The 26,254-nt window shown below is 39.9% G+C and overlaps 1 protein-coding gene across 2 annotated transcripts in view; it reads left to right on the plus strand.

Moving 5' to 3' along the window:
• Window positions 1–26,254, plus strand: part of astn2 (astrotactin 2) — a 382,265-nt gene that overhangs the window by 250,948 nt on the left and 105,063 nt on the right. For both annotated transcript variants that reach the window (XM_084745505.1, XM_084745506.1), the window contains exons 12-13: window positions 11,620–11,786; window positions 16,241–16,429. In XM_084745505.1, the coding sequence (XP_084601631.1) occupies window positions 11,620–11,786; window positions 16,241–16,429 (356 nt within the window). The remainder of the gene's footprint in view (window positions 1–11,619; window positions 11,787–16,240; window positions 16,430–26,254) is intronic.

Here is a 26,254-nt window from a genome sequence, read left to right on the forward strand (position 1 = left end):
CTCCCCACCATCCTCTGTACGTCCCCACAGTCCCGTGTTCCCGACAACTGAGCATCATGACTCCCACTGCTCCGCTGCACCGCACAGCGCAGCTCAGTTTACCGCATTACCATTCAATTTCAACGCTTTATGGTTTAAAGCAAATTGTAATAATTCTTTCATCCTTACAGTCTGCACTGTTGGTTAAATGCCGGATCAAGTGTGTCATTTAGTGTACCACAGAGATCCAAATAACACTGCTGCAGCCAAGGGTAGAGGTTCAATCTGTGTGCAATGGCATACAGCTCAGTAAGGCCTTAAGAGGGGAAATATTAGCAAGTATTTGCAGCATAACAGTAAAACTCAAACACACATCATTTTGCACATTCAGTATATTAATATTATCTAATCTGATGTGCACATTCACTGGTTATCTAAGACAGAATGGGTGAAAAACTGAAGCAGTGTTTTAGTTTTATATCATAAATGCGTCATAATCAGCCAGTTTAAGGGAACATTCACCCTCAAAGTGGCTCCAATATTTCATGTATTATTTGACAAAATACGTTCTTAAATTGGAATCATTTTCAATTCAATTCACCCGGGCTCGGTTCCAAACCCAAGCAAACACTAAATGGATTAAGATAGATATTAAATCATTCCCAACTAACAGGTCAGATTCCCAGAGAAAGATTAGCATTTCAATTTCCTCTCCCTTCTAGTAATTTAATAAACATAGGTTGGCTGGTTTTTGACATGAAATACGGATAATATCTTTTTTTTCTTTGTGGCGAGATTGAGATACGAAGAGCAGCAAAAAATATTTATTGCTCACCTGTTAAAATAAAGTGCTGCATATTGTGGCTGTTTATGTAATAACCTTCAGTGAAATATGAAAGGAGCTGCTTTTGTATACATATACACACACACATACGTGTACATATATATATACACACACACCCACACACACACACACCATCGGAGGTCGCTGTCCAGAAGAGACCAATCCTAGGAACAGCTAAGATACTGCGCAGAACCCTCAAACTCCCAGGACCTGAGCTTGAGGAAGACACCTACATTTAGTGGATCATAACAGATCAGCTGTGTCATTAATTTGCAGACGGTCCGGTTCAAGATGAGACCAAACTTCTCTATGTCAGTTTTGGAGTACAGCGTTCACAGTGCATTCTGCTCTGGGGAAAAATAACGCTCGGATCAGTTTAAACTAATCACCATGGTCTCAGGCAGCACTAAGTCCAGGATGCAGTGACAGTACAAATATAAAATAGGGTTGGGGGAACTAGTTTTGGTGGAATAGTTGCTCTGCGGGAGGCGAGCCCTGGCGTTAAAATGGCTAAATCCCCACAAAAGAAAAGGTAACAGCTTCTAGCTGCTAGTGACCAGGTGCAAACCATTTTGCTGTATGTAGGTTGCTTGCTTGGAGGTTGTTGTTTCCTGTGAAAATACGGCGGATGCTGCCTGAAACCGGTGACAGATTGTGGGCAGGTTTATACCCACAGTCTATATCCAGTGAGTCAGACCAGTTTTTGGTCACAATGTGGCCTGAATTGGTAATCATTTTTAGCAAAGCTGATTGCAGGAGAGGCATTTTGCTATGTCATGAACACATATCTTAAAATTGCTTGCTTAAAATTTGCTCCTCAAAACTGAAGAAGCTGTAGATCATTTGTAGCCCCTACCAGCCGATAAAATAGAAAAGTCAATAAAATAATTTTTTTTTTCAAAACTTGTGAATCAGGTCCTTGAGCGCACAGTCATAAATGTGCACGGAGAATAGAGCTTGGCAATATAGAAAAATATATCATGATAAAATGTTTCATTTCAGTTGATATTGATGAATTTTAATGACCTATTTTTAATAAAGACGAGGAGAAAAGAAGCTGCAGCACGAACGAGCTAACGAGATTATTATTCCTTTAGCTTTAAAGTTTTATTTCCTCACCATCTGCACTCCTTTTCTCGCTTGGCGCTGTTTGTGTTTCTGCATCACACGTCAATGGTGCAACTGAACAACACACCTGGCAAATGATTGACTGTTTGTGTGTCAGTCGTCGCACACTCCATTATCAAGGGATATGCTGGGCTGTTTATGAGCAAGGGTGTGCATTTAAGTGAAACTATTGAACATTTTATTGAACAATTTTCTTGAAGTGCCTGTGGCTGAAACATATTATTGTTTTATTGTCCAGGTCTGACAGAAAAAAAATTAAGCTGATGTGTTCAGTTGTACAGAAGATTAGCCGCAGACAGATACGCACATGGACACATGCAAACACACATGACGAAACACATGATTCCCCCCTAGCTTACACCTTCCAGAGATAATAACAGCAGCTCTTAACTGCCTTCGGCGATCAAGCTGAGCTGAAAACAGCAGAGTCTTGCAGAGCTGCAGGACAAAGCTATCCTCCACTCTCATCTGTTGTATTGTCACCGCTAAAGAAAGGTGGAGGAGAAATAGAGACAACATTGCCTGTAAATAGGCCTGCAGTCAGTCTCCATAGTGTAGAAAGGACTCAAATGGATTTGCCGAGCACATAAATGCAGATTTGATTCTCACTGCACGGAGATGTGAAGATGAGCGCTCAAGATAAAATCATCCGGTTAGACAGTGAAGGCTGTGTGGCATAGAACAAGGCGGAATGTCTTTATCCATCCATATATGCCGTTTGTTTGCAGATGTTAACCATTTGCACAATAAAAATAAGAGGATCAAAATCAAAAAGCCAAGCTAAATCTATCTTAAATAGCAAAATCTATTTTTTGCCTTTGAGCAACACCATTCCCCATAGCTAAGAAATAACTGTGAAGATTAAGTATGAAGTACGATTTCACATGAATATGAAGAACAAACAGCTGGGTGGAGACTTCTTATTTCTCACTGGGGACTGTCTTGCACCCTCACAAGTTTTTTTTTTTTTTTTTTTTTGCTCTTGCAGCAATAAAACTGTTGTGCCTAATTTAACCCATTTGAGCAGCAGTGGAGCTGCAGGGCATGCATCTCTGCCACCTCGAAACTAGATTAGGCTGTCAAATATGCTTTTAGAGTATTTGATTTTTTTTCCCCGCACCTGTCAGAGTGATTTAGAGCTGTGCTGTTTCAAATACTTTTTTTAGTTATGTGTTGTTTTGTGCAAGCCTCAGCACACATCTTCCTTATATTGTTTCCTTATTACCCATATTTTTGTGACTGAAAAGATTCTCCCCAGTCTTTGCGGTCTGGAGCGTTTCCCCAGCCACGTTCTGTTAACTCCAAAGGTCGCAGAGGGACCACGTATAAATCCTTGATTGCTGACTGTTCCCGCTTTTACTTACCATCTCTTTTTTTCCCTGAAATGTGTGACATGTGCGAACATCTGGCATCTTAATTTTGACAAGATCATTAAGAGACAGAGTTCTCAATAGATTATGCTCGGTCCCTGATTAAAGCTGAGGACACTAATGGCTAATTAGCAAAACGAATGGCAGCCATTCAGAATGTGTGAACTTTAATTTGTAGGAGTGATCTATCTGCAGTATATAATGTGTAGGGAGATGTATGTGCAGTTATCATGCATACTTAAGTTTTTGTCATTTGTCTTTGATTTCTTTAAACCTGCTTACCTTGTATTTTTAATCTGCCAAGTATATAGAGGAGTGAGTGAAATACCATCACTCTTCTACTTAATGGTGTCATAAAATTCCCATTTGTAATTGCCCCCAGAGAATATACACATAGTCAGCCCCTAGTGTTTTATGCTGCTGTCATATGCCTACGCTCAGGGATAAAGCCCAAATACAGGTGTAAAAGACCACAAAGATAATATGTAAACATATAATCCACCAAATTTAATCTAATGTTTAAAGCTATTAATTATATTTGACTGAGCTTTCAAATAAGTGCACAAATGCACATCCACACTTGTGCCCTTTTAGCCAGTTCTTTTAAATATTTAATATATTCCATTGAAGTAATTACTCAATTGTCAGAATCCAATGTTTTTTAATGTATTTTCCATTTGTGACCACTGCCAAGCTGGTAATTATAGTAACAACATCCCAGTCAATAAAGTTGTTTCTGTGTTTCTTGAACACATGTCAGGCTGTAAGGCTCGGCCTGTTCTCATTGTGCTGCCATCGCAGAATCACCGCGGAAGAACCGACTGAAAGCATTTATCTGAAATGCAAATCCTCCCATCCCCCTCCACCCCCCCCACACCTCCCAGCAGCTCTTGTGTCTTTGGAGAGTTGTCCGAGCAGAAAGAGCAAATAGCTGGTGGGCAGCGCTAATGGCTAACCTTAAGTCCTTTAATTCAACCGTAGCGCGCTGCATGACAATTCTGAATTACAGACACCTATTCCCACTGCTCTGCTCTCAGCGTGATGAATGGCCCCAATCTCGTTCTGCTGAGGAAGTAAGCATTACATTCATGAGATACGTTAAACGGATCTGATACTGGACAGCTTTTCCATTCTTCGCTGAACATATGGGACACACGTGTGAACAATGCATAATGTTAATGGCACATTCATCCTTTTTTAGCGTTTGGCAGCGGCTCTCCTAAGAGATCAAAAACGCTATCGCTCAATTTGTTGTGCAAAATATGAAAATGTCGACAGCCCACAGAGAGCTGACGTAACCCTGTTTGAGCATTCATTTGTACTCTTTGTGTGAAAACTGCATTTGTTCAATTTCATGAGATGGTTATCTTAATATGGGAGCATGATCTTGTCAGAGAAGGCTAATTGTGAGAGCGAAAGAACCCCTTGATTATTGTTAGTTGAGTCAGCAATGGTAATGGATTTTACATCGTGATGCTGATCATCAAACTAAAGGGTAACACTTTATTGGACGGGGTGTGCGATAGACTGTTATTATGCTGTCATAACTATGCCATGACAGCTGAAGGAGGCGCTATGAATGTTTATGATTGCTGTCATTAAGTGTCACTGGGTCATTAATACAAAAATGTCATTGTTTGAGGTGTTGTATTTAAGATTTTTACAATGACTTGGCATTAATCGAGCATATAATGTCTTTGTTATGACAAGTTGACTTAATCCAAGACAACCTGTCACTTAACTTAAAGGAATTCATTTAGTTTAATTTTTTAACATTACAGCCACATGTGAGACCATAGTTAGTATGTCATGAATATATTCTTATATAGTACACAGTATATAGAGTATGAATGAAGGTCCCACAGTAAAGACTTTATCTCTGTGGTCTACATGACGTGTGATATGTGATGTGTGTACAAAAAATATTAATAACGGGCCTTATCACAGAGTAAAATGCTAGGGGACATGATTAGATAGACTCCAGATATCAACAATCTGCAAATATGAAGCCAGCAGCAGATTTGGTGTTTGCTTTAAGGGTGTGTGTATCATAAAAACTGTTAAGCAATAAATGGCTGTTGGAGATAAAGGGGAGATGTTAAACAGCTGTATGTCCAGGAGGCAGAGAAGGTGATTTATCTTGCAGACATGCCTGCTGGACAGATAGCAGTTAGCTTGTATACTAGCCGCAATATTTGCTGACTTAGCCCTGGGGTGTCAGGAGCCAAACCTGGCCAAAAAACAAAACCAAAAACACACCTTGGTACTGTATTTGTGACATCAAACTGGCCATCATTGATCTTAGCAAGTTAGTTTGATGACAGGGGATACAGTACCAAGGTGGTTTTCTTGCCAGGTTTGGCACCCTTGGGCTGAGTTAGCTATTTAGGTGGCTAGCTCCATGGGTAACTGAGTTATCCAGCTAATGCTCGCTACAGATAGCATGGGACACTTCAGCACTAGCTAACCGCTATCTGTCCATGTAACTGTAAGCTCAATCACCTTGGTACTGTACTCCGTCATCCAACTGGCCTTATAATACTTAGCCAAATGGTACCAGTTTACTTGAAGTCCAGAAAAATATTCATGACACATTTATAACGGTCTTGTGATGACCAGTGTCAAAACCAACCACATGTGACAGTTCATTGTAATGTTAAAACAGAAGTTATATTGTCTTAGTTAATGTCAAGTTGTCATAACAAAGACATTTTTATCTTAATTAACATTAAGTTGTCATAACAAAGACATTATTGTCTTGATTAAAGTCAAATTGTCAGAGCAGACATCTCAAACAATGTCAGCTTTGCATAAAAAATGACATAACTGACCAGTTGACACTTAATAACAACAGTCATAAACATAAAGACTCCTTCATGTTAATGATAGGTGTCATTACATAGTTATGACGGTGTATCCACACCCCCTCAAATGAAACATTACCAACAGAGAGAACAAACATGAAATAGCCCCATGACCTTTCAACCCTCAGCATGTATGTATTTCTATAATTGCTTTGGCAATTATCAGTGTATAATGTACAGATAAAAACACTCCTGAGGTGAAAATTAAAGCCTGACACGAGTGTGAGGTCTTCCAAATGTCAACACACGTAATTTCATAAGCTTAAGGTGGCATCCTCGGTTCATCTACCTCTTCTCTCTCCAGTTTTTTCCCGGCTGAATTAGAAATCTTGTGCTTGGTGATTTTTGCAGAAGCCTTGACAACCAGAGAGCGGCTTGCTGTTCAGGAGGCATTCAAGGATTTGGATGTGCTTTGAGATTTTATGGCTGAGGAGATGTTACCCCCCCCCCCCCCAAAAAAAAAAGGAAGAAAACACTAGAAAGCCCTGCTGTATATAAGGTTTAAGCATCCAGCAACAGATTTGACGAAGTCCTGAGTTTTTTATAACTTATCTGGCAGAAAAGCTTTGCCGCAGTTTTTAAAACACAACAAAAAATTTTGCCTTAGCATATATAGATATCAAGGTGTTGAATTAACTAAAACACTCAGGTGAACATCCTTATTTCTCTTGTCCTAGTCTCAGTAATAAATGTCATGCTTTCCCAAACATCTCTCATATTGCCAAGCTCTGTCTCAATCCTCTCTTCGTATCTCATTTTATTCCTGATTTGATTTCCCTCCTAATTTCCCTGTCCTGCATTACATAACCATTATTAAAACCAACCAAACGAGGCTTTTAATTGCTTTTGTGACCCAAGGTTTATTACAAAGGAAAATCTTAATTTGTTTACTGCTGATCTCAGGGACCCTGCAGAACAAGATGTATTGACGTTCAAGATCAGTTATTTGGGTTCTATTGTTCAGTAGAGGATTATAACACTGTCTGATCTGTACAGTCAAAGCAGCACTGAAGGGTGAGAAAAACTATTTTCGCCTAGATTTTTTTTTAAATGTTGTTACCTTCCAGCAATGTCTGGATAAAAGGGGAAAACAACACTGTCATTAGTGTGAGTGCAGGTGACACAATAATGCCTTTCTTTCAGTGGTGTACATGACATGTAATATGTGATGTGCGTACTAAAAGAAATATTAATTACTGGCACTGTCACAGCGAAATGCTTGGGGATATGATAAGATAGACTGCAGATATTGGCAGTCTGCAAATATAAAGCCAGCAGCAGATTCATTGTTTGCTTTAGGATGTATACAGTAAATACAGTATAGTAATGAATGACTGTGGGAGATAAAAGGGAGATCGCTGTGTGTCAACTTCATAAACATTTATATTACTGAACAGGCAAAATAATGAACCAACTCTCTTCCTGATGATCTTATCCAATCTAGACCCTGAACAAGGCTGCAAATGGGCATGAGTCTATTTGAGTTAGTCAGTCAGGTTGTTATGAATAACAAGACAAAGGCTTCTCTATAATTGGTACGTCTGAAGGTATTTGACCATTGGCAGCAAGGGAAACACTTATTCTAAATCTGTTTCAACAGTGACACCACCTCTCTTTTTGTGTTTCCAGATTCATGTTTTTCTCACACAGAAAATACAAATGCAACACTTTTTTCGCTCCCTTTTTTTTTTTTTTTTTTTTTGGCTTCTCATTTTCTTCTATTGAAGCAAACGATCTGAGGCGTTTTCCATGCACACAAAAGGCGTATTTCTCTCACAAATGTGTCGAAAATCTGTGTTAGTGAGCCCTTCTGCTTTGCCAACATAATCCGCTCACTTGACAGATGTGGCATGAAGAGATGCTGATCAAACAACATGATTGTTGCACAGGTGTGCTTTGGACTGGTCACAGTGAAAGGCCACTCTAAAATGTGCAGTTTTCTTAAAAAAATAAAATAAACCGTGGCTATTTCACGTAGGGCTACACACAGTATTCTCCCTCAGGAGGACAAAGTCATGACCTGCCCTTTTCCGCCTCTGATTATCCTGCCCTGATATTCTTAGCTTAACCCTAACCAGTCACTCCTCATGCTTATCAGTGACTTTACATCAATTATGTTTAGTTTGGTTGAACCGAGCCCTCGAGCATTGTACGGTTCATTTGGGTTGGTGTGAACGATGGACTCAAAATCTGGTGCAGACCAAACGACTGCTCTCTGGTCCACCTCAAAGGGGTGGTCTCGGGCCGCTATCGAGTGAAATCTGGAGTGATTTATTTCTGGTGCCATGCAGACTAATTTCAGGAAGCATTTGCCACCAAAACCTGGACTCAGGTGATTCTCTTCTATGGGCTTCACCAATGAGCAGAGCCGAGCAGTTACTCAAGTTGACAACAGTTGTGTTCAGCTGTCATTACTTTTGTAGCAGCAACTACTTTTGTAACAGCAGTTTGACTCGAGACAAGCATGTCATGTAAGAGTGAATCTATGTACCGTTTCTGGATCATTTGAGTTTTGCCTTTGTGAAAGCAAACTGGGTCTATTGGAAAATTGAATCGATATATTATTGTCGCAATGGTTCGATGCAGGAAACTGCATCCTAAATCTACCAAGGAAGGGAACGAGTACTAGTCAATTAGAGCCATAGTACGGTAGGTCATGACTTTTCCTTCCTGGGGGAAAAAATGGTATCTGTAGCCCTATGTGAAACAGCCATAGTTCTGTGCCTACTAAATGTCTTTTCAAGATAAAACTACATATTTTAGACTGGGTTTTTGGTGTGATCAGTCCAAAGCATACCTGTGTCATAGTCATGCTGAGAAAAATAAACCTTTTGTGTGCACAGAAGAAGTATTTTACTTCAACTCATGAAGAACGGGAACAAAAACAAAGGCGTTACGTTTGTTTTCTTCTCTAAATGGCAACACACTCTCTCTTACAGCCTTGGCTTGACAACAGTCTTCATTTTACACCAACAGAATCAAGACGGACACAAAGGAGAACTTGCTGTACAGCAGTGTGCTGTTGCTGCTCAGAGAAAAGTGATGTGCTGGTTGTGAAAACCGACACATTTTCAGCATGTGGCTGATGCCTGGGTGTGTTAAATGATTGTTGGATTTCAGCCCCAGCAGGCAAAACCCATCAAATATTCAAAGACGAGCATTTTTCCATAATGACAGTAATGCGTTCATAGTATCAGTTACTGTATGCATATCCATCTCTAACATTCAACTGAATAGTAAATAAGTGCTGTTTTCCAGCATCTAATAGCTCACTCAGTAGGATACAATAACACAGAAATGACACGTTACCAACCTGTGAAAAGCAGATGCTCCTACTAGAGAAGAAACATAAGCAGAAGCTTCTGTATTTGGCATTCAGAGTTTACTTTCCTTTTTCTTTTATTTAAGACTTTAACATTTGAGCACATAATCTAGATATAATTCTTTGACAATCCAGTGTGATGGTGGCAAACAACCAGCACAATCGACAACAACACTACAGAGCAATGTTTTCCCCCATGTATATTATAATATATAATAATATACGTATAAAATCACTTGATGGCGCGCTGAGCAAAATGTGCCGCACTTGTCAGTGTCAAGGATCCTCAATCATATTTTTACGGGTTGAGGGTGCTGTCTCTACCATAAACACTTGTGGTTTATTTACAGTATTTATGCATTTTTATGTGATTGCATGTTCATCTTGCAGTTGCCAGCATCTCCAGCCCTGCAGTGAACCCTGTGTGCAAAGCTTTTTTAACAGAAAACTGTTGAGTATATATCTTTATTACTGCAGCAAGTTATAAAGTATATTAAAGAAAAAAAAAAGTTAAATTAAGTCACGAGGTACTGAATAATAATGTGACATGCCAGGTGGTTTGTTGCACAGAAAAGGGCAGGCACTTTCCAAAAAAACACTCAGCAGGTGATGATGAATCACCTATCTTTCACATCTATCATCAGCTAACTTCAACCAATCAGATCATGGACACTTCTCACTCTTGTCACACCTAAAACCACGCCTGTAGCTACCAGTGGTCCCTCCTCGGATGCTGATTGGCTGCACCGCTTGGCTAGGGACAAGCTCATTAGCTATCTTGCAGACGTTGCAAAAATGAGAACTGTGCTGGTGCAAGGCGGCATCCATAGGGTGCAAGACAGGGCCCGATGTCTCTGTCACCCTGAAACTTTGCGAGAACAGGCAACATAAGAAAAAGCAGAGAACACAGACAGCCAGTGAACAGTGGATAAAGACGTCCACTCAGAAGACTTGCTTGAAAAAAACTGTGGCAACAAAAATTACAATATTTCAGTGGTCCTGCTAAATTTCTCTAATAAGGCTCCCGATCTCCCCTCACCTCCCCTGTATTTCAAAGCCTGATAGTTATATTATTGTTAATTCTATAAGTCTCTAACTCCTACTCTAAAAGAATAAAGACATATTTTCATTATACTGAGTGAAAAAAACAAACTAATTCAACTTGACAATACTTGTCAGTAGTGGCTCCTTTCAGTGTTTCGCCTGCCTCTAACACATAAGCTGAGGCAGCAGAAAAGTTCATCAAGTGAAACCTCTTTGGTTTATTTGTGTAACAATCTATTGTTTACATCCAATGCGGATAATGTAACCCAAATCATGAACAGTAGGCTATTAAGTCTACAAGTTATTAATGGTAAGTAAAATTATTTTTTAATGGAGTCCAGCTTTGTTATAAAAATCCATCTGCTGTTGTTGCATTCATGCTTAATTAGCATTTCTTATGCTGGAGGAAATATAATTCATTAAAACAAACAACAGTTCATAAATTAAATGCTGTACTCTAAATTAGCCAGTCTGAAGTTATTGGACCCAGTGTTCCCCTTCAGATTTCTGTCCGGGGGGTGTGTGCGCTTAGGTTGCTGGGTGTTAAACTGATGATGAACTGTAACTGAAACTCTCAAACCTCACAGTTTTTCCTTCTGATAAAAGCTTTTGATATCGGCAAGTTACTGCTGGGTCACAGATGGTACTTGTTTTTAATTAACCCAACCTTCACCGTTCTCATCACGAACGCTTGATAAGTCTCAGTGCGCTCAATGTCATTTCAAGGTTCTGAATATGGAATTGATATTTCTGCTCCCTTTTGATTGCATGAAGACCTCCACGCTTTCTGTCTCCTATCAAATAAGATAATTGCCATCTTTCATTCTTAGTTCTTTAAGACTCTCTCCTTTTTTTCTAAATCCCACTGCCCACCTCTCCTGTCTCATCTCTCCCATATTACTATCTTTGCCTCTTCAGAACTGACTGATCCTGATTAAAATGCACGTGCTGACCCCTGCGCCTTACTCTCTTCTTCCCGCTCCCTAATTTATGCCTTCCTCCTCACCCTCTCTCCACATCTCTCTCCCACCATCTCCCCTTCTTTTCTCTGTCTCTCCTTTCTTGCAGTGTCCTGAGGGGCTGAGGCCAATGAAGGATGGCTCAGGTTGCTATGACTACTCCAGGGGCATTGACTGCACGGATGGCTTCAATGGAGGCTGCGAACAGCTGTGTCTCCAGCAGCTCGTGCCCCTTGAAGATGACCCCAGTTCCAGCAACGTGCTCATGTTTTGCGGGTGAGAATAACTAAGAGTAAAAAATCTGAAAGGTGGCTGCAGGCTGGAAATAAAGCTTCCTTGTGAAATGAGTGATATTTCAATCAGGAAATTCTTCCTCAGGCAAAAGCTCATATGAAGGAAATGAGATATGTAAATTGGAAATAACCAGTTACTTCATAATCACCAAATCAAAAGGGATGAAAGACTTTTATGAAAGATTACATACCAAACAAAGCATTGTTTTAAGATACATGTATGCCATTCAGAGATGTTTACTCACTTATTGCATGAGTCACAATTGACCCTTCTACCCTTCTGAGTTCTACCCCTTTTTTGTCCTTGGCCCTAATCAGAGTTGAGCAAGTTTAGTACCTCAACCAATTTTGTCCTTCTCCTGTTTCCTGGACTTAGACATGCTATGTGCTAGGCTCATCTATATTGGAAGTAAAATTTTGAAGTTGGTTAAACGATATTGTTGCAGGACCAGTAAAAGTGACATCTATTCCAAGCTGATCTATGTCAATCATTAGCTAGCTAGTTAGCTTTGCTAATATTAGCTAACTTAAAATGCAGCCCTGTATGTTTGTTTTACAGGAAAAGGACAAAGATACCAACCTTGCATATGTATAGCATTCATGCATATGCAGTTTAGAGTGATCACGGTGGCAAATTTAACATAAAAATTAGCAATAATTTCTGAAACACTGGGTCTTCATTCCAAAGAAATAAACAAAAGCAGGCTTCTCATTTCTCGCTGACAGCTGTGGATTTGTGCCTATATAATGTATACTAATGGTAATGCTTAAACTCCTTGGCTAAGCTTAGATATCCACATCATGCTGAATTTTAAATGTTTCTATCTGACATATTCTAAAATGACAAAAAGGCTCTGTAATATGTAGAGTTACTGGCATGCATTTCATAACGTCACTGCTAAAAGACTGAGGCAAAAGCTACATCCCAGTAAACATTAGTTGCATGGTGAAACACGACATGTATATGTATATGATAGACAACAGAAATCCAGTCATTAACATGGAAAAAGACTCAGAGATTCGAGTAAGTGCAGCAGACCTCTAGACGGTCAACCAGTCAGACCAGTGGGACCACAGATGCCCCAGGAAGAGAGCCAGGATAAGAGCTCAGCTAACCCTGCATAGACCAAAGAAAGCGAGCCAGAGAGAGATGTGTCATTATCATCCCACTTTAATTATGCAGCAGCCCACATCCTCCTTATCAAACTGCCCACATAACAAATCCCTATACCACTGAGGATAAGCCAGGGGTTTGGCAAATGCAGTGGTATCTAACACAGTTTGGCTGGAGGGAACATTACTGCAGGTAGTAAGCTAGTTAGCTGGACATGCTAACATTTGCAGTTTACATTAGAGCAGATAAAGGCAAAATTTAATCCGTTACTCACATGAGTGTGTCTTGTGTTTCACATTTTTGAAAGACACACCCTCCAAACTTATGAGGCACCAACTAGCGCTCTTCTTAGAGTCCCAGAGAGACGTACAAAGCTCGACAAGCTTGACAGGATTGCAATGCTTTGTTATGGCTGCTGATCTGTGATTGGACAGTTGCTGTGCTGAAGAGGGGCTTAGCAAAGGGTCAAGGTCGAACATATTTTCTGTCCAAATCTGATGGCAAGCTTTTTTATATCCTTTCATACTACTGTATATATATATATATATATATATATATATATATATATATAGTAAGAAATATCTACATCCGTAGTAACAGTATCTGCTGGATGCCCCATTTGTCTGCAGAGAATGTTGAATTTTTCAATGCACGTTATGAAAAGGTGTGTCAAGCATTCAACCTGAAACTTGAACCATGCTGACTTTACTTCTTGCACGCTATTCTGCGATACATTCACTCTATAAATGGCCTTTTGCTCACCCCACACGTTTCACAGAATTTCTTCTCTGTATATGGACTGGGGAAGCTTTTTGAGTATCTTTCCTAGAAGTAGATTGTGTCACATGGCAGAGTAATCTCTAGGGAGCATCATTTTGAAAAAGGTTTTACGAGTTCTTTTTACGAAAGGGTCTAATGTGTGGCAAGAAATCATGTACCAATGCTACCTTTTAACCCTTATTCACAAAGTAAGATGGATCAACTGGTTCAGGCTTGTGTTATGTCATATTTGTCAGCAGTATTCTACAGCAGAAAGCACAGACCAGGTAACTTCTTTATACTTGCCATCTGCACTGTCTGCTTGTCCTTAACACTACGGCAACACATTTTCTATTTTCTTCTAACATCTGTCATCTTTGCGGGTGTCAAGCAGCTGTGTAAGAGGCAGCAGGGAAAAGGACCCAAATGCAGACAACTTGGCAGGAACAGAATGTGATAATACATAAGCTTATTGGCATGGGAAGCAAGTCCAAACAGAAGTAACTGAGAATCGAGAGGTTAACAAGAATGGGGTTTCAGAGGCTGGAAAGCAAAGGCATGAAACAACATCAACAATCTGGAGATGGGCTGGTATAAATGCTGTGGCGGGTAATTGGTGGAGGGCATCTGGTGGATGGATGGATCATGTCAAGTTTGGAGAACATCCAGGCTTTAGCCATTTTGGTACCTTTATTCATTGTGGAGTGCAGAAGATGAATTAAGGAGACTCACATGCTCAGGAAAGAAACTGTTCTGAAGTCTGGTGGTATGGCAGCAGATACTTATGTAGTTCTTGGGTATTGTCTGTTAGTATCCTTCTGCTTTCTCCTTTTGTCAACACTGCTGGGGAAGCCTTGCTTTTTATTTTAACAGCAACACCATGCAAAGCTTTTTGTTGACATGAATTGGTGTCTCCCTGAATCATTTCCGCAGATGTGCAGTAAGATCAGTGAATAGTCCAAGTTTGTTTGTTTTTTCTTAGAAAGACATCATTTCTTTGTGCAAAGTTAAAATATAAACTTTCTTAACCATAAGTTTATGAAATGTTTTATGGGGCCCTTGGCAGCTTGGGGCCTAAGGCCATTGCTGACCTTTGCTGAACCTTAAGTCCACCCCAAGAATAACAGAGGCAGCTGTCATGATAGAAAGGACTTCTGCTTCAAGACTGTTGTGAGAGAAATTCCAAGAGGTTGTCCAGATTGACCAGATACTAATCTGGTCACCACATGCTGATCTAGTAACTTTGATCATCTCATGTTGAAAGATACATAATTCAAAGGCATTTTGGGCCCAGTGCTAGAATGACTGACACAAAGAAACTGTGAATACATATCTATCTGCAGCCCCTGACAACTTTTCGGTTTCTGGCAAGTGGAAACTTAACAGAGGGAGCAGGCTGACAGGTGAAGGATATCCTAATTCTCCTTGAGATGTGTCAGGGCCACAGTCTGAAATGGCATATTTCTTTTCCCAGAACATTAGGCTCCCTTATGTTATGGGTGAATGGGCCAACATCAAAATGCCATTTGCAGCCGTGTCCACTGTTCCCAATGCTATCAGTACTATTGACTTGGACTCACTTTTCACCTGGATGATGAATTTGTTTTTGTCAATCAAAAATATTTCCATCCCATCAATGTGCGCACACTCTGTGACATACAAATGACTTTAACAATCACTGTTGCACAGTGGTGCGGCTCTAGCCTTGATTGATTCTTTCTTGGATTGATCAGTTGGGTGTGGGGGTGCAAATACGTAATGACTAGCTGCTTGATAAACTGGACTCTGAAATGAAATAGATAACATTGAGGGTATACTGCAGATTCATAGTTGGCTTTGTTCTGCGGTTGAGCAAACAGTTGGTTTATAGTAAGGGAAATGGCTTTGCCTTCATGCCACACTGCCCCACCAGATCTGCTGCAATTTCAGAACTGTGTTGCCAACACCGGCTGAGTCCTCCTTCCCGCTGAGGCGCTGAGACCTGATCAGCAGCATGAGCCCAAACCTCAGCGCCAGCCAGCAGCAGCAGATACTCAACTCCATCTGCAAGGGAGGACGGTGCAGATAAATGAAGGAGATAGGATAATTGTGACTGATTGCACGGTCTGCTGAATTCTGCCCCACTGGAATCCGTTTCCAGCAGAGCGCTTGTGTCCACAGTGTCAGTCCGCAATGACAATGGCAAGTGCACAGCTTCTCTAATGTAAAAGACATTTTGTCCAAAGCTATAACAATATATACAAAGTACTAACCTCACAGTAATACTTTTGCACAGCTGGGATATATTCTGACTGCAAGTGCTCTACAGATGGCAGGAATGTCAAAGAAAAGGGCTAAGATATTTGCATGGTAGTTGTTGTAAAATAGGACCATCTTTGGGTATGGGTTTGTATGGGTGTGTGGGTCTGCACAGCGTCAGTCATTCAGATCTCTTGCGTTTTGCATCATCATCCTGCAACATTTATAGCACAATTCATCTTCTGATGTTCTTGCCAGAATCTGTATGATATCTCCTCAGCTGTAAAAAGGTTACTATATACTGACAGCCCTTCCCTCCTCCTCAGGTGTGTGCAGGAGTACAAACTGGCAGGAGACGGGCGCTCCTGCCTCCTGCAGTCAGACAACTGTGAGGGACCAAAATGCCCAAGGCAGGATGTCCACTTCAATGACACCCTGTTTGGTGAGATGCTGCATGGATACAACAACAAAACCCAGCAAGTCAACTTGGGACAGATATTCCAAATGACCTTCCGGTAACTAGTGTACAAGCACACACATTTACACTCACATGGACTGACACTCATCCACAGATGTACATACACATATTATTTACATCAATGCATTTTATAACACTTTATTTGAAGTGTTGTCATTACGCTGTCGTAACTATGACATGACACATGTCATGAACATGAAGGAGTCTTTACAACTGTTATATATTTATAAAGACTCCTTTATGTTCATGACAAGCTGTGACAGTGTAATGACTTAATGTCTTATGCACATCCCTTTAAATAAATTGTTTTTCTTTAATCTTATTTAGAATCTTGTTTTATCTCATAAATTTTTTTGTCTTTCAGTCTCTATTTTGAAAAGCATTGTTTTATTATTTCCATCTACCGGTATAGATTACACCAACTATCTTCCTTTGAGATACCTACACTGTTTACATTTTTCTGCGTCTCTGAAGACACATCATCAGGAGTAACGGTTGTTTTTTTTATCAGTTTTGACATGTAGGAGAGATAGAAAGGCTTGAGATCTCGGCGGAGCAGCTCTGAGGATCAGCAGTCAGGGTTTGCCATTGGGGTGCTGCATCTGTGTTTGCACAGATGTGTGTGTCTGTGTCTGTGTGTGTGTGTGTGTGTGTGTGTGTGTGTGTGAGACAGAGAGAGAGCGAAAGGGAAGAGGATGAGAGGGAGAAGGGGATGAGAGAGTGATGTTTGAGTGAGGATTGAGACTTATCCCATGGCAGTTCTCCCTAAACTGTCAGCCCTCCGAAAACCTGGCTCACTCTGATAAGTCACATGCTGTTTTGTGGTGAAATGCTCCTGTAATCACAGAGAGATGATGAGGGTCTATCTATGCACAAATACAGTACACACAGAAAAACTCGCTCTGGCTGTATCTCGCTTTCTTTCTGTCGGTCTTTTATTTACTCTCACTCTCTCTCACACACAACATACATTGACACAGTTTCTTCTACTAACCACAGAATGCTTTTCATTTCTGATGCCCTGCAGGTCATGATAGTTGTGCTCAGCTAAACACATTCTCATGATCTGTCTGCTGTAGATTATCAGGGTCAGGCCTTTGTAACGTATATTGTTACGAATCAGGATTTCTATAGCATTCTTTACCACACTGCATACAACATCCATGGAAAAAGCGAGCAAGTTACTGCTCTTCCTCTCATATATTGGTGTTAACGATCATAAAATCATTTGAAAAATCCACAAATTTCATTTAAATGTCTTACTTTGTGTGTAATTAAATTGAATACTAGAGATAATAGAGATCTCTTTTAAAGGCTGTTTGCAAATGTTTTCTACAGTGCTGCGCCATGACTTTTGTGATAAAAGTCCACATTTTTTATTCAAAGGAGCAACAAAATTTAAATGTGAAGGATGTAAGATCACTCTTTGAATCCATTTCAAAGCCGCTTTTGTGAAGTCTTCTCTCAGATATGTACCATAATTCAGGGACTGTAGTTTCATGTAATTTTTCAAAGTAGTCAGCGTTTACTGTCATAAGTCACAGAAAACTGTATGGAAAAAAAGGTCAGCCTTTCTTCTTTTAGTGTTAATAGCATATAGTTAAGGCATTTTTCAGATGAAGCGCTTCTAAATGACATCATGTGGAATTTATTTGGAATTAAATACACTAGCACACAGTAGTGTCTTCATCTGCCCTTGAACATGCCTTTTAGATGTGGGCGCCCCCAAGTTACCCGTGCAGGAAGTGTGTGGCTGCTGCATGTATTGACTAGAGCGAGTTCTTGTTAAAAGATGGCCGATAAACATGGATCAAAGTTATTTATTATCATTACACAACACTGGGTTTACTCAACATGAGAGCTGTAGTTCCATCATACTACACACATACAGCATGTTCACATAATTAATTAAATTCAGAGTACAATAGGATAAAATACAGTATAAAACAAAAAATAAAACAATATATACAATTATTTACATGTATACATACACACCCAGGAAATAATTCTGTAGTTCTTTTTTTTTTCTTTTTAAACTTTGATTTAAGGTTCGTTTCCTGAGAGTGATGCTCTCTCTCTTTTGCAGGAACTCCCTGATCACATTCACACTTAGAAGCTGCCCAGTACAACCACAGTCTTATCAGCTGGGGTTAAGGGTCTTGCTCAGGGGCACCTCAGCAGTGGTAGGAGGGGTAAGCGCTGCCTTTCATTTACCCCACCCAGATTTATTCTGGCAGTCCAGGGATTGAACCAGCAATCTCCCAGGCACCAGCTCACTTCTCTAACCTTCAGGCCACCAGTGCCCAAGTAGATGATAATAATACCCAGCGAGCACCAACCATGATTTCAGCATTGATTTCTAGTTGAACACTGGCTGATATTCTCATTTCAACGTCTTTTCAAACAACTACAAATCTGGTTTTACAACATCAACATGTCACAAAACACAAATTTGTTTAATCGTTTTGGTCATTTCTTCAGTTGTAGGTTGAAAGAGAGAGAATATTGATTAGTGTGCAGTTCTTTCTTTACCAGTCTTTGAAATGCGGTCTGCATTAAGACATCATTTTGATGCATGTAATGTTTCATATATAATCACATAGATATGAATTATAAAGACTGTGCTGCCTGGACATTGTTATTTATTTATTTATTTATTGACTTATTAAAAAAAGCCTTTCTGGCTCTGCTTACTCCATGAGTGGAAGTTGGTCAGAAGGAATTTGCATCATAAATTAATATCACAAGCCAACATCAGAGAACTTGACAAGACATTTTACATGAGCAACACTGGACTATTGATCAGCTGCATTAGTGATGCATGAGGGGTTATGGGAGAAGTTCTCAATGTGAAATAAAGAAACTGCCCTTCTTTCTGTAGCTGAACTAACGTGCAAGTATGTAGGCGTACTGATTACAGCTTTAAATTATCTAAAGGCATATGCACCTGAACGTATCATAAAGAGTGTATTTCTGTAGTAGGTTTTACATGTACAGATCAAAAGAGAAAAGTGGCAAAGTTTGAAATGTGTATTTTCATGCATTAAAGAGATTTCAACCATTTAGCAGAGCATGCAGCACCAGGTAGTAAAGGTTGGATTGTTTTACATCTCTAAATTGTCTTTGCATGAGTGACCACACATCTTAAGATGGGACACACTGGAGCTATGACTGAAAGAAAGACCTATGGCATTCAGGCGGGGGGGATTACTAACTTCGATCACCTAAAGAGCTACGAGCTAAAGGGGGCTTAAAATCCATCTTAAGAGTATTTGTAAGGAATAACTGACACGTCTGGAGCCTTATATGGACTAAAAGCTTCATGTTCTCAAAGCTAAACCATTTGGGGACTACCCTTTAATATACCAAATGTGGCACAGTTTGACAGATAAAACAAAGGCACAGTTTGAGGATTTTCAAACCAGGGGAAGCAGACAGTCTTGATCCATTTGCCCCGAAGCAGTGGAGAGCACAGTGGGTCTCCTGCCTCCAGATACACCAGGTTACATCAAACTATGGCCAGTAAAGGGATTTACTCTCAAGCCAGGGCTCCAGTGGGGTTATGCACACGACAGGTTTAAACTAGTCAAACACCTTGGAAGCCCCTGAGACACACTAGGCAAGCAATGAAAGATGTGAGTATCTTTAGATGGGGAAAAAAAGAACATAGAGTACACGGCTCACTTGGGGGAAAGGATCCTAAATCAGTTCAGTTTATTGAACTGATTTTTCACAGGCATGTTTTGGCTCTCGCTGTTTCCGCTTAAAAAGTTCCCCCTAAGAAAATAAGAATACATCAGCTGGTAAAACAGAGGGGAAACAAAGGTTATTAAGTTTTTTCATTTCCAGAATTTTAGAGATTGTCCCGCTTCGGTCCAGCCAGGAACCGTTTAGTGAGGTCTCAGTCTAGAGCATGGACATACATTAAGATGGACAACATGAGGGCTCTCCAAAACAGAAGCCAAACATCTTGATCGCCCCCTGGTGGCTGGCTGCAGTATGATTCATGAACTCTACCTCCTCCATGTTAGCAGATAGGACATGGGCCAAACCAAAAACTCAACATACATGTCAAATCCAAAGATGTTTTCTGGCATTTTAGTTGGTCTTATCACGCTGATGTATGTTCAAATGTTCATTTTTGTAATTAGTTTAGTTTTAGTTGGTTATTTGATGCTATAAGAAGGGAGTTTCATATCATGATTGACAATGCTATTTAGTTCACTTTCACCTGGGTGTAAATAGCCATATTTGCTATTCCACCCCTGGTGCAAATAGCCACTTTGGCAATTTCAACTGGGGTGCAAATAGCATCTGCCTTTTCTTTCCCAGGATGGCGAAGGCATTACCCGCCCTACTCTGCCTCTGATAGGCTCACCCTGATATTCTTACCCCAAACCCAATCACACTCCTCATGTTTAAAACTACCCAACCTAAACAACCCAAACCAATGGAGGCAATGAATACTAGCAAGTCAGAGTAGGGCAGGTCATGACTTTGCTACCCTTTGGGAAAAAAAAGTTTTGCCAACTGCTGTTCCAACTCTGATCACCACTGCCCTAACTCTGGCTCCAAATGACATCACCAGCTCAAGCTGGCAATGCTCATATCTGGGATATTTTGGCTCTATTTTTGTACAGCGGGAGGAAGTGGAGACATGGCGTCCATTTTTACTTACAGTCAATGCACACAGCATCTCTCTGGTCCCATCCACTCTTTCCCAACTTCCCTCTCCTTCTGTTGCAGAGTTCAAAACATGCACATGGCAGTGATACGTAATGTTGATTACTAACCAGAAAGTTCAGTTTTCTTTTGCTCACACATCACAACTCAAAAGATACAGTCCAGCAGTTGAATTTTTCCTTTTACCAGTCTGAGGAAATACACCAGGATGCCGTGAGCCTGCAAAACAAATACTAATTTGCTGAGTAACAAGATTTCAAAACATTTCCTTTGGCCACAATTCAGCTGTGTCTGAGACCATTTTATTTGTTTGTCTTTTAGACCCCTCATAAAATTGTAATGGTGCTAATAATCTTTATAGAAAGATTTTTTAAAGACAGAAAAAAAGAAAAGAGTACCTGCAATCTTTAGGTAACTGCAGTCACATACATTCAATAAATCTCTATTACAAAAGCACAATTTCTTCTCACTTAACACAAAGTTGAAGTTGAATATCCACTTAAAACTCTACACCGACCCTTTGTTTGGCTTTATACACTGGACAGGTATTGTGGTGAGGTTGATGAGTGCTGCTTCCTATCTCGCATATGTATTCTTGTGCACTTACACTTTGTCTTTGATGAAATTTCTGCAAAAATACAGACCAAACTCAATTTTCTCTTCCCCACCTCAACCTTCATTTTATTACACCTGTTCAATTTGCACCTGCTCCTGGAAGCTAGAAAAATTTCCATGCTAATTGTGAGATGCATTCACAGCCGCACTTATCAGGTTCCCCGCAGTTAGAGGCACACTTGGCTGATTACATGCAGATGACAGCCAAAGTGCACTTCCAGGCTGATGTGCCTCTTTAGATAAATAACACATGTGTCTAGGTGCAGAGTGCGTCTGCAACGAAGCGCAAAAAGCATTTATGCAAACCGACCTATGCTGTACACAGTTCAGCAGCTATTGAAGATGGCAGGTGAAGAAAGGAATAAAAAAAAAACACTCTTAGAACTAAGGGTTTGAAATGGGTTCTTTCTGAGGGACTGAGGCTCCACCCAGAACCTTTTGAAGAAGCCTTTGTTGAAGAAAAGGTTTGTCAGCGGTTCTGTTAATGACTACTGATTCCATTAAGGACCATTTTTGGAGGAAAGAGTTCTTCATAGATTGTCAAAATCTTATTCAAGGGTTCTCTGTACCGTAATGTAAAAGGGCTGTTGGTAGAACCCCCTGGGTGGCCTCTAGGCAAATATCTTGGAATATAAGAGATTTCTCGGAAGAACCCCCTGGGTGCATTCTAGATTAAAGCCTTGGAATATAAATGGGATCTCAGGAGAACCTCCTGGGTGGGTTCTAGATAAAACCCAGGGAATATGAAAAGTTTCTCAATAGAACCTCCTGGGTGGGTTCTAGATGAAACCCTTGGAATATAAAAGAGTTCTCAGGGAACCCAGGGAATATGAAAGGTTTCTCAGTAGAACCTCCTGGATGAGTTCTAGATGAAAGCCTTGGAATATAAAAAGGTTCTTGGTAGAATCCCTTGGGTGGGTTCTATATAAAACCCTTGAAATATAAGGGGCATCTCAGTGGAACCTCCTGGCTGGGTTCTAGATAAAACCCTTGGAATATGAGAAGGTTCTTGGAACAACCCCCTGGGTGGGTTCTAGATGAAACCCTTGAAATATAAAAGGGTTCTTGGTAGAACCCCCTAGGTGGGTTATATATAAAACCCTTGGAATATCAGGGGTATCTCAGTAGAATGTCCTGGGTGGATTCTAGATAAAAACCCATGGAATATAAAAGGGTTCTCAATAGAAACCCCAGGGTTGTTAGTACTCTTAGGAAAATGAACAAGGGACAAGCTGAAGAACCCTCTATGGTTCTAGAACCTTTATTTCATAAGAGTTGTTTATTGTTCACTTGCATTTTGTACAGTGTGCATCACCACTGTGTTTCCATCTTTGTATTATGGCCTTAATCATTTTTTTTTCAATTAGCATTTTGAAAGTCACATTTTTCTTGAGCTATTCATCAGTCTGAGTCTAAGCAGACAAGCTAAGCACACAGGAGTATAATACTTGACTCCCTGTGCCTCTAATTAAACATGTGTATTACTGCATGTCATCTTACCAAAGTGCTCATTCTGCTTATCAAATCCTCTGTGTCTTTTGTCAAAAGAACAATAGCTTTGTCTCCTGAATGACTTGCTCCCATAAGATTCTACTTCACACTCGATATGTACCCTCATATGCGCGCTGTATATTTATCGCGACATGTTTCCGCTGGTTGTATTCTGCTCATTTTCTCCACGTCTTTGATATGCAGATGCGAGCCTCATCCAGCAGCCCTGCACACCTTTCTCTCCCTCGGCTCCATTGGCTGCTGATTCCCTCTGTCTCTCACGAACACCAAACCAGACCCTTCCCCTCACATCAGCAGCTCGAAGTGAAATATCAGATGATTTAGATGAATTGAGTTGAGTTAGAGCATCACAGGTAGAGTTTTAATATGAGATTATTGACTGTGATTTACGACTTCAAATTGATCACTTTTCTCAGCCTCTCCATTCGGACATGAAATTTGCAATCGCCGTCATGAAATTACAGAATAATACAGTGTATTGCGAGCACGCATTTGTGGGATAAAACGTGTTAATATGAACATTATGCCTGAAAACAATTCCATCACAATGTGATCGTGGCGTTGCTATGCATGAGTGAGAATCCACCAAACAGATGACGCAACTGCAGTTATCTTGTTTTTCCTTAAAAAAAAAAAAATCTTTCTGTGAAGTGACAGTAGATGCAGGCTATCATTTCATCATTTTTTTCCTTTCTGACAGCACTTTACATCCTTCTGATATTTAAATGCATATATACCAGCCTCTCTATCCAATTTTCAATCAGTATGAGGGAAATATTTATTTCCCCCGCAGTCCCATCCTTTTTATTTATAGTGCATGTTCAATTTAGTCCTTTGTGCTCCTGTATGTATAATAATAACTCATGGAGGTGTGTGGACATACACACACACACAGACACACACACACACACTCACTCAAAAACGTAATGACAACAGGTGGAGAGAAAGGGATGTGCATGGGTAAAGCGTGGCTGGGGGGTCATAATGGCCATCCATCAGACCTGAAGAGTACATTTTTGGCCCTGTCACATGAATCATCACATCTATCAGACACACACACACAGTATGGAATGTGCTATATGAGGATGTAAATTGGAAACAGAAAAAATAGCAAACAGGAACAGCATTCGGTGATGGTGAATCACTGGAGAGGGGAAAGTAACCAGACAGATACACACATACAGTGAACTGACATGCAGATGCACTGAGTAATATCAGACGAACAAATATAAAAAGTTATTTCCTCCCATGTCGGGCAAATTTGAAAAATATCTTTGCGTTAAAGGTCAGATAACATTCGCTTAAAACGTTCTATTAATGCTTGGTGATAACATTCTTTTCAAAAACTAGATTTTTTTAAGTTCTAAAAACAGTCTGAGAATAATACCAAGCGATAATGATTTCAGCAAAAAGTTTTTGTTTTTTTGGTTCTCAGAATGTTCTGTTTTTAAAAACATCCTAAAAATATTGTTACAGCGCTTTAAAATCCTTAAATGTTTTGTGGTATCATTCCTAAAATGTTTTTGCTAACATTGTTAGAACATTATGTCTTAACATTATTAAAATATTTTAGCTACAAGTTTATTTTTTTTTATGTTCTCAGGTAGTTATTATTTTAGAATAGGATAACATGCTGTAAAAACATTACACAAATGTTTTCTTCATTCTTAAAATGTTTTTGATAGCATTGTCAGAACTTTACGCCCTAACATTCTTAAAATGTTTACAGTGGAAAATTTCTTTAAATGTTCCCAGAATATTATTTTAGAGAAGAATAACTTGCTTTTTAAACTTTATGCTTAGTGGTTAAATTCTGAGAATGTTTCATGATAACATTATGCTCTAACATTCTTCAAATGTTACCGCAAAGTTATTTTAACATTATTATAACATTAAGACCCAACATTCCCGTAACTTTTAAACTTAAAATTCCTGGTTATCACCTCATGATCAGAGCTGATCATATAATTCTATACTATATCTAATACAAGAAGCCCCATTATTATTTATTATTATTATTATTTGTTTTCTGTATATTTACAATTTGCATGAATATTTAATCGCACAAAAAACACCCTGAAAATCCTGTCGGAATCACGCTCATGTGTTCATCTTTTGATAGACAGACACTCTGTCCTGCGTGTTTCCCTTCCCTTAAAACAATCGCACGGCAAGAACGCAGTGTGGCGAACGACTGTTAGAAGTTCGGGCTGTGACAAATGAGAGGCAGTGGCTGAGACGGAGAAGAAAAAGACGTTTCACCTGCTTTGTGAAGGTGGTGCTGCCACCCTTGTCACTCTGATGCTGGAAGATGCTTTTCACAAAAAGGAAGCGATACAGTAAGGAAGAGAAGAGACAAAACCGCTTTTGATAGGCACACTCCTCTTCGTTGCTCACCTCGCAAACGAAGACGACACCACAACATGAATAATTTGTGAATCTGGCAGCCCACAAGGCTCACAGGCATAAACACAGCCACATTTTCATGTTCCTCTGTAATTTTCAGTAATTATCTCCTTGGTGCACGCACGATAGTTTCTACTGGGTAGTTGAGTCAACAAACATTATAAGGCAATTTCTTCCCACATAATGAGTAGCCGTGAGACAGTGAGCCAGACTGCGGAGGTGAAGGGTTAAGCTGCTCAAGCTTCGTAATTCTTATCCTAAAATAAGCGGTGTTCTTGCACCTACTTTTTTTTACCTGATATTGAATTTACCTTTACATTCGCACCTGTGCATGTGTGTGAGGGGCAGAGTTATCCGCGTAGATGTTTGTGTGTTTTTGATACCAGCGTCTTTTGTTGAGATACGAACATGGTACGAACTTCTGGAGAACAGGGCTCTTGAAGTGTGTTGCAGCAGAGACAAAGCGCTCATGACGAGCAACAGAATGTGACATAAGTGTTGACATGATGTAAACTTTCTTATGCCTTATGTTACCGCAGAGTTCTGTGGTTTACACTGCAGACTAGAGTCTCTGTTAACAGTGACAAACAGCTCAAATTAATGAGTTAGTATCACGAAATAAAGACTTAGTGTCTTAAAATAATGA

The sequence above is a fragment of the Lutjanus erythropterus genome, chromosome 20, assembly GCF_056507025.1.
Source record: "Lutjanus erythropterus isolate fLutEry1 chromosome 20, fLutEry1.hap2, whole genome shotgun sequence".
NCBI classification, from domain to species: Eukaryota; Metazoa; Chordata; class Actinopteri; order Lutjaniformes; family Lutjanidae; genus Lutjanus; species Lutjanus erythropterus.